Here is a 12,439-nt window from a genome sequence, read left to right as displayed (position 1 = left end):
CTGTTGTTCAAATATTTTGAAATTGTGTTTTTTATAAAGCATACACTGTATTAAGTACAAACAAAGGTATATATCTATTATTTTTAAACATATAAGATAATAGATGTTCTTATGTTTGTCTACTACTCCTTGTTGTATTATGCTGATATTTATGTGCAATTAATGACAAAACAAGGACAACGATCAAAATAACGGACTCTTTGGTTTGAAGTCATTTCTACTATTAACCATGTCTAAACCTGCACACATGTATAAAAGACCAACAATTAATCTTTCCCCAAAAAACAACAACAGCACTTTGCTATAATGAATGCCCCCCTTCCTTTTTTAAATGTGGTTCTGTGCTGTGTTGCTTCATGTATGCAAAATAGTCACAAAAAAAACTGCATGGTGATATCACTATTGAAACCAATTCTTGTGCAGCCTTATTTACTAATGAAATAAAAACATGGAAGAAAGGTTGTTGCCTGATTTTCTGAATGATAGACAAGATAGCTAGGACTGAACAATTCACAAACACTTTTCAGGTTAAAACAAAGAATCTGGATGTGGTCTAGCGTCATTTACCATTACACACACGTCAGGATGAAAATGTTTAATGTAAAAAATACAGGGGGAATTGTGAATGCAAATGATGTCACGCTATAGCAATTGAATCCTTTAAGCTTTATACTTTTAAGAGTTCAAACATGTTTTATGATCTACAAAAAATAATTAAAAAAAGGTGACTTCAATTTCCCCCTCAGTTTAATTATCTGGACGTGTTGCTTTGAAGACATAAATCATTAACTGTTGGGCAGACTGGGTTGAAATTCACTGCTGAATTCATTTTCTTCAAAGGTTGGTATTGAAATTATTGGAAGCACCTTGGTTTGGTCTCTGCTTATAATTCCTCAGTTGGTGTGCATCACTTCAAACTGCACGAACCCAATCTCCCCCTTTCTTCTTAAAAAAAAAAAAAAAAAAAAACATCTACATCTAAGTCAAGAAAAAATAAGTACAAGATGGAAGTGTTTAAAAAAAATCAAACCAGGGACAACAGTTATGACATGAAATAGCTGCTGAATTGTATAAATAAAAACATGCATCATGTACATTTTCATCTACCTGAAGGGACATTTGATTTTTTTTTTTAACTACAACATTAGTTACCTTAAACAAAAATGATCATAACTGTTAAAGAGCTGTTTAAATAGATTTGACAACCTTCATCTCTATTAAAAGACTGCTATACTTCAGTTTTCGTCCAACCTTATCATATCTTTGTTTTTCCCACTGAGGCAGCTTTTTTTCAAAGTGGTGTTTGTGAGCACACTGACCAAAATCATGATGACAGCAAAGCCACAGCTGGGGGGTTCACAACCCTTTGAACACAATACATGTGCATCTAAAGCTCAAATAAGAAAAAATAACAATAACGTATCTATCTGCTAAAGTGGTCTACTTCTGTCTGAGCTGAACTTAACTGGAATAAACCGAAAATAAAAAACATAACAGCAAAAAAAAACACAACAGCAGGGAGCCCGAGAAAATGTTCATATTCAGCTCTGATATGGATGCAGTGTAATTTGTGTTCCCCCCCCCCCCCCCCCCACGAGTGTAAAAAAAGGTCTTGATGTCTTGACAATAAGATGATAGGAAGACAAAATACAGTGAGACGCAGCCAGAGGAGGAAGTAAAGGAAGAGTTACTTATATGGCACACTACATTTAGAGAAACTGGCAGATTAACGATACACTGGAATACATTCAGTAGTTGTGTGTCTTTGAAAACCCATAAAACAATTATAAACCTGCCAGTTTTTTTCTTGTGACTTTTGTGTATAAGATTACTCGTGTTGGACATAGTCAGCTTCTTTTCAAAAGACCGACTGAAATTTAAAGTTCACACGATTATAACCCAATGACCCAATTCACTGTCTCACCATTACAGATGGAGTAAGAGTTTACCGAGCACAGCATTTAAATATTCAACTGCCACAATGAGGACTGAATGGAAAATGGTAATGAATGTGAATCGATGCATTGAGCGTTTTACGTCACGTCTTTTTTCCTTCTACAATTTCCCTCTTCACTCACTCACCATTGTTCTGCTTCTTAGTTTTGCATGAAACTCAGCCTTTCTTAAGTCTCTCTCTTGAAATCTAGACCATGCCTTGCAATACCAGCTGTTTAATGTGCAACCAGGTGACCCAAAGCCCGGAGTTAACGCAAACACAGACCTACTTTGGCATGTTTAATGAGATCGTTGCCTCATTAGTTACTTTGGGACAATTGTGATCATTTTTGTTCTTGTTCGTGACAAAGAGATAATATTAAGGGATTGTCTCTGCTAAAACACAATATATGTATTTTCTATTGTATAATGCTTCATTTTCTTTTGTTGGGTTTGTCTTACTTACTCTCCAGACATGTCCTCAAGTCTTCTGACAGGTTCATCTCAACATCAGGCCGACATCCTCCTGTAGTAATCAAAAAGTAGCATCTAATGATTACACTGAAATAAATTATCAAACAGATAATACCTGCATACGATTTTCTGTTCAAAGGGCTATTCTTACAAAACTGCAGCATGGACTTGGAGTTCACATAGTTTAGAGCTGACACCATGAGGCAGAAAAGTAAGCAGCTGTTATTTTCATTCCCTTTTTGCCTAACATTTCTTCAACTTCTCAAAATATTTAGCTAACTTTTTTTTCTTTAAGTCAAATCTGGCAAGTTTCAAGTAATCACTATTTCTTAAAGATAACTGTGATTGGCATTGTTTACAACTGCAGTTACAGTACATATTTTTCACATGTAAGAGTTGAAGGCTTGACAAAATATCTGCTATTTTCTGCCCTCATTTAATATTTCCCTTTCAGTATATTCCATGATACAAAACAATTTTATCTTAGACTTTCAATTTTGCAGCTGGCTGTTTACATGTAAATAGGACAAATGTTGTTTGTAGTGCTGTAATAGTGGATGAAGAACTCCAAATAAAACATTACCAGAGTAAAATCAAATCTATAGCATTGTCCCAAATGTCTCAACAACATTAAATATCATTACTTCTTAACATTTCTGAGTTTCCACAATATTTTTTAATATCATGAATGCAACTGAAGTACACGGGTTATTTTCTTAAATTTCCATGGTGTTTTTTTGTGGCTTCTGTGCATCCAAAAAGTCAGTATCTCAAAGACTATGAGCTTGTGGCCTGACGCCCTCTAGTGCATACAAATGGAAACATCAGGAACCACAATCAGCTATGATAGTTTAGAACAGGGGTTCCAAAACTTTTCATCCCGCGACCCCCAAAATAACGATGCGAGAGACCAGGGGACCCCTTCTGTCCCTGGAAGTGGTTAAAGCATAACGGTGCACACAGCAGCACGCACTAATGGGCCTATCCAAACACTGACATTAGAACAACAATTAAAAAAAATACAGCAGCCTTAAACTAATTGACCAACATTTTTGTAAGTTAATTTCACAATAATAGGTAAAATATGTAATTTCAAGTCATTTCCAGTTTGCATTTGTTTTTGGAAGGGAACTGGCGACCCCCCTCCCAGTCCCCCACTTTGGGAACCACTGGCTTAGAAGACTGTCTGTTTAATCCTAAAGTTATTTTTATGTACAGGATTACTTATAAAAAGAGGTCAGATAAATCTATTAACAGCCTAATCAGTCTTATCATCATGTAATGTAATCTAGTGATATACTTTTGTTTTACTCTAATATTTCAATTGTATGCAAGTTTACACTTTATTTTCCATATGTTACAAGGGCAAATGTACTTTTATAAATATGACCTTAGGGTTGACAACCATAACAATACATACATGTGTCCCATTTGGTAGATCAGATCACTGAAAAGATGCGTTTATTTAACTTTTACACCGGTGTTACGGTTCAATTAGACGCCGTGTAAACTGGTGACTCGTTTCCGCATGCATTCGTGGTTGTCGTCGTTACAACCAACCGCTATCGACAACAGGATGTTGCAATTTAAACAACGTTTTTCATTTTCAATGTAACAAAGAACATAAACAACATTTCATGTTTTTAAACAACAGTTAAAACTACGACAAACACGGTCGAACTGGGCTGGAGGTCGCCAGGTAATGGTTTAGCCGTAACGCCTGCTGGCTTAGAAATGTGTAACATTTACCTGTTTTACCCTTTTATTCAACAAGTAGTAGTAGTTCTTCTCGATCTTTGACACGTGTAGGTCGTAAAAAGTCTACGATAGGAATGGGTTGAGGTCGGTTATCAAATCGTACGGGACGTAATAGACATTTTGCTAGCCAATGTTTCGTAAAGTTTCGGCAAGTTTCGACCGTTGAAGTGAGCTCTGTGCTGTAGGTATCCTTGGCCAGAGAATGACGTCACGTAAGTGGTTAGTTGTAGACGTGATTTAAAAAAGATATATTTCATTTTTTTTATTCTTTTAAATTGTACCCTGATATCTAAATGCCTGTCGCCCACACTGAATCTAACTTATTATACTTATTATTATTATTATTTTTTCCTTTGGCGGAATCGGTGTTTGTTTCAGCTCGAGGGGAAGTGCGCGCGCCGATACAGTACTGTCAAAACGCGCCACTTTTAAAGTTAAGGTAAGCTATTAAACTGATGTAGGACTACCTCGTTCATAATACAAATTATATTGTATTTTACTTGTTAAACTGCATTAAAAAAAAAACACATAGCCATGATATTGTGCTTTGTCTGAGATAATGTATTTGCCAATACAAAAAGCGAACCGTCAGCCACCGGTTAGCACATGTAACTAGCTGGTTGACCTTCCTGATATTTTTAGGTTTAATCTAAATCTAAAACTGTAAAATTACACCAGCTAAAGTGCTAAAGTGATAGCATTCACTGACACTGCAGGCCTGTGAGAGATGTCAATACATTGTTGTGTTTGTCACAGGTGACAGGCAGCTATCTTTAAATGTCAACATGATGTTCTACACTCAACTCTTCACGTCCAAGCGGGGGCCTCTAGCCAAGATTTGGTTAGCAGCACACTGGGAGAGGAAACTCACAAAGGCCCATGTATATGAATGCAATCTGGAGACAACCATCAGAGATATAATTTCTCCAAAGGTAGGTCTAAACGCATCCCTGAAATACACCCCAGCTTTGAATTTTGTCTGAGATGTCATGTTTTGTGTGATCTCTGCAGATGAAAATTGGTTTGCGGACATCTGGTCATCTGCTTATTGGTGTGGTCAGGATCTACTCCAAGAAAGCAAAGTATCTCCTTGCAGACTGCAATGAAGCTCTGGTTAAAATTAAGATTGCATTCCGGCCAGGTAAAACATCCTGTTTGTGAGTGAGCTGTATAGTCACAACTTATGGGGTGCCGATTGTAAAGTTGCGCACACTTCAAATAACAACAACATTTCTCCACATTTAGCCCTAAAAGAAATCACTTTTTATTCACATTTAGAGAAATATTTGTGAACTTTGTCATATTTACTTTTGTGAATAAACATGTAAGATAATTTCATTGGCAAATATAAATGTTAAATATTATATCTAAATGTTAAATGTTATATATAAATGTTAAAAACACATGTCCTGATTCTAAATATTTAGCTACGTTTCTAAACATTTAGTTTACATTCTAAATATTTAGCTTTGATCATATATATTTAGCTAAGATTGTAAATATTTATAATCAAAGCTAAATATATAGAATATAAACTAAATATTTAGCAACGACTTCTAAATATTTAGCTAAGACTCTAAATATTGAGCTTTGATTTCTAAATATTTAGCTAAGATTTCTAAATAAACTTTTGTCAAATAAAAACCGTTCATTGATGGCGAAAATAAACGTTTATATAAACATAATATAATTTGAGTTTTAACCAAGTTTGCATGTTTTTATTTAAGTTGGTTCTCCTGTGTAAATTGGGCCAAAACCTGCACTCTGAAAAAGCTTGCTGCACTTTAACTTGGCTTACTCAGCAATCTAATTACAAGCATAGGAGCACATGGGATGCTGAATATATTATACTAATCACATAAACCTGAGGTTCTTAGATTGCAAACAAATAAAAGTGATACTGTCTAAAACAGCAGTCCTGCAATAAGTCCTACCTTCTTGTAGGTTTTAATTTTCCCTGTTTGTTGAACAAATACAGTTATTTGTTGTGGCTTGTGTCATTAGTGCTGGTTGGTTGTATTGGGTTATACTTGAATTTGCTTCTATTATTTTTCCTTTCCTTATTTATCACAATGAGGATAGACTAAATAACAGAGCACCACCAGAGGGGGACAGACGCATAATTACCAAACTGACTTAAGTGGGGAAGGAAGCTCAATGCAAAAAATGTCTATTTTTTCAATTTATCTTATGTAAAATATCACACCGACTGAATAACCTCACAGTGTAGAGACTGAGTGTAGACGCACAAAAATGTGTTGACATCTGAACTAATGTGTAAGATCCTGAAGACTGAATCTCAATATTTATATAGCCACCGGATATGTCCTAAAGCCTGTAAAAGTGACAGCACACTGCCTGTAATTTCTTTCTCTATTTTTCTACATGTTTACAGAAATACCTAGTAACTAACACCACTTGGTACTGTTGTTCTTCAAAATGTTGTACCTATTTGTTTCTTTCTCTCTCTCTCTTTTTCAAAACCCCAGGTCAGACAGACATGCCCGTGGAGGGGCTTGAGGCCACGATAAAAGCTATTACCTTGATTGAAGATTTCACAGCTTTTGATGCCCAGCTGCCTGCTCCGAGGTACAAAGCACTTTAAGTCTAAAAATTAAGTTTACATCCTTTAATGAGGACCATTACTGATGTGTAGTTATATTTGTTTGTTCTGGGAGTATAACTTCCCCTTTGTTTACAATTGGATCATTCATCCTCTATGTCTTTAAGTCAAACAAATAGGTATTCTGTCCATGTCAAAATAATGTTCTCTTCCTGCTTGGACACAAGCAACAAAGATATCGTCGACCACTTTTCACTGAACCAGGGTCGAACAGAAGAAATCACTCTGAAAGAGGATTTTGGAAGTGGCTTTCTGACCTTGGTAGATTTTGGTAAGAACTACTTTTTATCCCTACATCAGATGTGATTAAAGTTATAGCCAATGTCTCTTGTTATTGTTTTGAGGCTTTTGGTATAAATATTCATTTGTTTTGACATGAAACTTACGTGCAGATAATTATTTCATTACAGGGAGAAAGATCTGAGTAATTATGTATCTTTGGTCAACAACTCTCACAAAAAACTCTCTCTGATGTACGTCGCTTTGGATAAAAGCGTCTGCTAAGTGAATTGTAACATTGTAAAAAGAAAATCAATATTACATTATACTTACAAATGTTTTCATGCAGACAAAGCCTGATTTATCTTAACCTTTGTTTGTATTCCATTGTTGTTATTCGTAACCTTTCCTTAGAGAACCTTTCCTTTATGTCAACAACAATAATTCATGTTTTTGGGGCTAAGATGTGCAGACAGGGAAAGCAGACTGAATGTATTTAGAGATGGAATAGTATATTTTTGGCTTCTGGTCTTTTCAGGGAATTTGTTCGCAGTAACAAAAAATCACAATATCACCATGCTTCCATTTTAAAACATGTTTTTTGTTCAAAGCTAAATACTTATTCTACATTTGTAATTTTTTCCTCACTTTTACTTTGTACTGTGTACTTTCATGTGTAGGAGATGAGTCCCAAATCCACAAGAATGGGCTGCTGGATATGAGCTTCCAGAGCCTGGTTCATCAGGAGGATGCTTTTGGGGATGAAGATAGAGTATTTGACTTACTCGGTAATGGTTGTGAAATAAATATTTCAAGATTTTTATATTTAAGCCTTAATAGCTTCATGCAATGAAAATAAACAATCCTTGTATTTTTGACTTCCCTAACTGGAATTTAAAATGGGCGTTAAACATTTGCCAAATGAGGCAAGTATCAAACCAAACAATAATAATATTTTCAAAACAGTACAATGGATACATAATATTAACAAATATTGCAGAAGTCTGAACAAGAAAACTAGATTTATGGTTAATTGCTTAAATGTGTGCCATAATTTTATGTGTATACACTTAAGTTCAAAAAGTGACCCATCTGAGACTTGGACACCAAAGTCACTTTAAACTAAAACATAGAACGTTTCCCTGTAACTTGCCCCAGTTTCCCAGAAGTGTTTTCAGTTTGTCGGCAAGCTTAAGAGCAATGTTCTGCTCCAGCTGTGAAATATTTGACCTCACGACTTGAATTAGTTTTCATAAATGCATCATTCGGTCCGGTCTCTGGGGGGCTCGACAGGCGCAAAAATTCAACACTGACTCAACATCCTACAAAGAACCAGTGTTCATGACAGAGTTTTTTAGGGATTCAGCCTCTGAATTTTGACAAAAAGAATAAAAAAAGTGTTTGACACACAGCAGGGTCTGATTGATCAGTAGCTCTTTATTTCCAGTAGTTGATTCTCGTTATACTCGTTCATAAATCAGAACAAGTAACAGAAAAATCTCCTTTCCTCTGCTCTAAAGCTAAGTCTAAATTATGTAAATGATCATTATTTTGCTGCCTTTTTAATATCAAATATAACATTGATGAAGTTTTCATATTTAATGGACCTGTAGATTTCCTGAGAAACCCTAGTGATCCTGAGTCCACCGACTTGATCCCAGAAGAGCCTCAAAATGAAAATCCAGAGAGCCCTGCACTCAGTCGTCAACAAGGTACATTCAAGTCTGTTGTCTTTTACTCATCAAGAGAGGAAAATGTGCATTACACCATACTCAAAAATGGCTCTTTTTGTTTTCAGATGCTCAGAAAATAGAGGTTGAGACCCCAACACTGAATGAGACCACCCTGCTGACTAATGCAGAGACAGCCTTTGCACTTGATCCTGTGGCCATCACTCGTACGATCAAACGACTTTCAAACTGTGTTCCTAACTGTCACAATGTGCTCTATAATATAAAGACAATTGTGGAAATGTTGCTACTAGAGCTGAACTCACCCACTTAATACTACGGCTGTCATAATCCTTCATATAAATTGCAAAGAGAACCAAAAATATTAAATGAAAGGGTCGACCTGCAATGAAATCAAAATCTTGCTCTCACTTTTCAGCAAACTCATCGAGGAAGAAGGGGAAGAGGAAACGCAAGTTGGTGGTAGACCAGAGGAAAGAGCTGACGAGTGAATTTATGAGAGAGCAGCTCACTGACTATTCAGATCTGGTCACCCCGCTGGACATGGCCCCGCCTACTCTGCAGCTCATGCAATGGAAGCAGAACGGAGGAGCAGCAAAACTCTTAACACAGCCATGTTCCAGCATAGCAGCTCCACAGATAAAGGAGGTAGAAAGATCAACACATTGATGAATAGTTGGTTTAATCATAAAAAAGAATATGTATATTAGAAAAGCATGGATAAAATGTATGGCACAAATAAGAAACATGAATAATTAGTATTGCTCCTCGAAAGACTGACTTAGTGATAGTTCCTGAACAGCTATAGCATGGTTTTGTTTTTACAGGGCAGAAACAACAGACTGACATTCATATGCAAAGACACACTGAAGTAGGACTCAAGAGTTTTGATTATATGCTTAAACCCTGAGTTTAATCCCATGTCCCCAGTGCTTAACACTCTATAGCATCAACGTTATTTCTTTGGCACAGTGTGAATCTGCAGTGACAGGCTGCCTGAACGCTGCAGGGAGATCGTCTGTTTTAGTCACGTCCCACCAGGCAACACTTTCATGTGATGCTTTTGTCAATAATGTGTTAGAGGATTTTAAACTGTCATGCCAGACATTGCACATTTAGTTTGGCTAACAATGACCAGCATGTTCAGATCATAAACTATAACGGGTGTACTTCAAAAACATATTTAGTTAAACTAGGCTATTTTGGGTCACAGGGCAGAACTACAAAGCCAGATGCACACAGAACTACAGTTCTACCATACAGTTTGAGGCCAATCCATTGTGCCATTACACCACTTATCAGAAGTGAGCATTTAAGTTATTGCATTTCTTATCAGAATATATAATTTTCCTTCTCAGCTCTTTGCCAAGAGTGTATTCCAGGTGAAACGTTCCAGTGTGTGTGAGGAGGCTGAGGTTATGCGTCTGGATGGACAAGAATGTAGGAGCTTGCATGAAAATATCTCACTTTCAAAGTACTTGATGTTCTATCTTCTGTTCTACCTGCTCATGTCTTTTGTCACAAAGCAATCTGCATTATTTCCTGGTACAGCTCAGAGGGACATCAGTGCCCTCACAGAAAGCATCAGTGCCGTAGATTCATCGATGGATCCTGAACAAGCACACAACACTGACCTGACGGTCCTCGCTCAAATGAGTGACAGCCACAGTGAGAGACACGCAGAGCATGCACAAGTAAGCATTAGCATGTCAGGTGAAGACACAGTATGTACACTAGATTAAAAAAAAAAAGATATATATATATATATATATATATGCATGATGGATTTCTGTCTTCTATTTTTTTTATCTGTGGTTTATAATCTTTGCCAGGATGAAAACATGTTCGAGTTCACTCAGCCAGAACTTCCATCAGAAGACTCCATGTTTGTCCATCCATCTTTGATGGAGCAGGATACTCAGACAACTTCTGTCCTCACTCAGGTGCTTGTGAACACACACACACACACACACACACACACACACACACACACACGTACAGTCACAAATAGACACAGATCAGGGAATTATTCTCTGTTGGACTTAATATTTCATCCACCTCATCTTTGGAACGAAATTAAACTAATAGTGGATGTTTTATCTCCAAGAATGGGTGGTACAGCGGGTGAGCGTCATTCTGTCATTGTTTGCCAGATGGACTGTATTAATTTCCCATGCTGCCTTGGAGATGTGCCCGGCATCACTGACTGAAATATTGTCCCTTTTCTAACCTCCAGTCTATGTTGGACAGCCAGGACTTTGAGGAGAGGAAGATAACCAAGCGTGTACAGAAGCTTCTCAGCACTCTCAAAGTAAGGAGCTAAAAATAAATGTTCAAGTGAAAGAGTCGCACTAAAACCAACCAAATCATCTTCCATATATTTGGTTTATATTTTTAAAACCTGCATGTTCATAATACAGGACTGTTGTCTGCATGTGAGGCAATGTCTCTGCTCTATTCCCGGCTCTATTGAATGGCGGATAAACATCTATACTCTCAGTGGACAGGGATTAAAAAAACAGGAGGACTAGACAGGATTAGAGATGATGCTGGAGAAATGACATTTGTGTGTGTGTGTGTGTGTGTGTGTGTGTGTGTGTGTGTGTGTGTGTGTGTGTGTGTGTGTGTGTGTGTGTGTGTGTGTGGCAGAGCAACAGCGACACCACGTTCAGTCTGAAGGCACTCTGTGAAGGTGGAAGTCGCTGGAATGCCGCAACTACTTTCTTCTGCCTCCTGGTCCTGAAGAAACAAAATGCCCTTCACCTGCACCAGAGCGCACCGTATGAGGACATCTTTGCCACACATGGACCAAAGTTCTATGATTAGACGAAGATCATAGAAAATATTTCAAGAAATGACAACTTAGGTTGAGGGGCAGTTTTTGTTCTACTTGATCTGCCTCACTTACAAGTAGCACATGTTTGTGTACCTCTGTCAGTTTAAGGGTTGAATTCCCTTGAATATCTGTAAATAGTAAAAAATAACTTAAAAGGAACAATCTCAATTTTTATTAATGTCACACACTTTGGTATGTTTTGTGTGTGTCTCTAAACTTGTTTGTTCTTGACACTTTTCATTTGTGAAAAATTCAGGGACGTATAAATGAAGGACTGTTGTCTAAACCTCGTTGTCAGACTGTTTTTAGTCTTTCCTGATGTTAAACAGTTGCTGATACTAGATTTGAGTTAAACAACTCTAAGCATTTTAAAACTACGTATAATTGTTGTTGCATAATGTTATTGTTAAGTTCTTTCAGGAGTTAAATTTCCTGTGTGTTCAGTTAGCGTTTTGTTCAACTTCCCCTTCTATTTATTGTTAACATTTTTACAACCAAAAAAAAAGTTTATTTAAAGACTTTTATCTAAGAGGGGACAGCTAGGCAGACATTTCATTATAAGAAAGTTTTAATACTGGTATTAATAACTTCTGTATTACAAAGTTGTTTTAAATGTCAACTTAAATATCTAGTACCTATTTGAAATCTAACCAACTGAATATAACTAGATTGTTTTTGTTACTTCAGTTTGGGATATGACAGTACAAGTGTTCTAACGTTCTCGTGGTCTGAATATTCAGTAAACTGTTCTTACTTCAGTTCAGCACTGAGCTGTTTGCTCAGCAACAAATGCACTAACCAGAGCAACATTATACAATGTTATTCTTGTTTGCCTTAAACTTGAAAATGTTTGTCATCCATATTATTCTGTGCTCAGTGTAGGCCTTCTATTTTTATATCAGC

At 36.7% G+C, this 12,439-nt stretch overlaps 1 protein-coding gene across 1 annotated transcript; it reads left to right on the top strand.

Annotated features, from left to right (window-relative positions):
• Window positions 1-4,930: 4,930 nt before the first annotated feature.
• On the top strand, window positions 4,931-12,332 carry rad21l1 (RAD21 cohesin complex component like 1). The gene is made up of 13 exons (XM_061058206.1): window positions 4,931-5,099; window positions 5,179-5,308; window positions 6,657-6,756; window positions 6,958-7,061; window positions 7,690-7,797; window positions 8,623-8,721; window positions 8,808-8,906; window positions 9,119-9,348; window positions 10,059-10,140; window positions 10,252-10,394; window positions 10,533-10,643; window positions 10,937-11,011; window positions 11,350-12,332. The coding sequence occupies exons 1-13, from the start codon at window positions 4,953-4,955 to the stop codon at window positions 11,524-11,526; spliced, it is 1,605 nt and encodes a 534-aa protein (XP_060914189.1). The 5' UTR covers window positions 4,931-4,952; the 3' UTR covers window positions 11,527-12,332.
• Window positions 12,333-12,439: the final 107 nt, after the last annotated feature.

Source organism: Labrus mixtus, chromosome 15 (genome assembly GCF_963584025.1).
Source record: "Labrus mixtus chromosome 15, fLabMix1.1, whole genome shotgun sequence".
In the NCBI taxonomy this organism is placed as follows: domain Eukaryota; kingdom Metazoa; phylum Chordata; class Actinopteri; order Labriformes; family Labridae; genus Labrus; species Labrus mixtus.
Note: the sequence above shows the minus strand (reverse complement) of the source record. Positions and strands in the feature narration are given on the sequence as shown.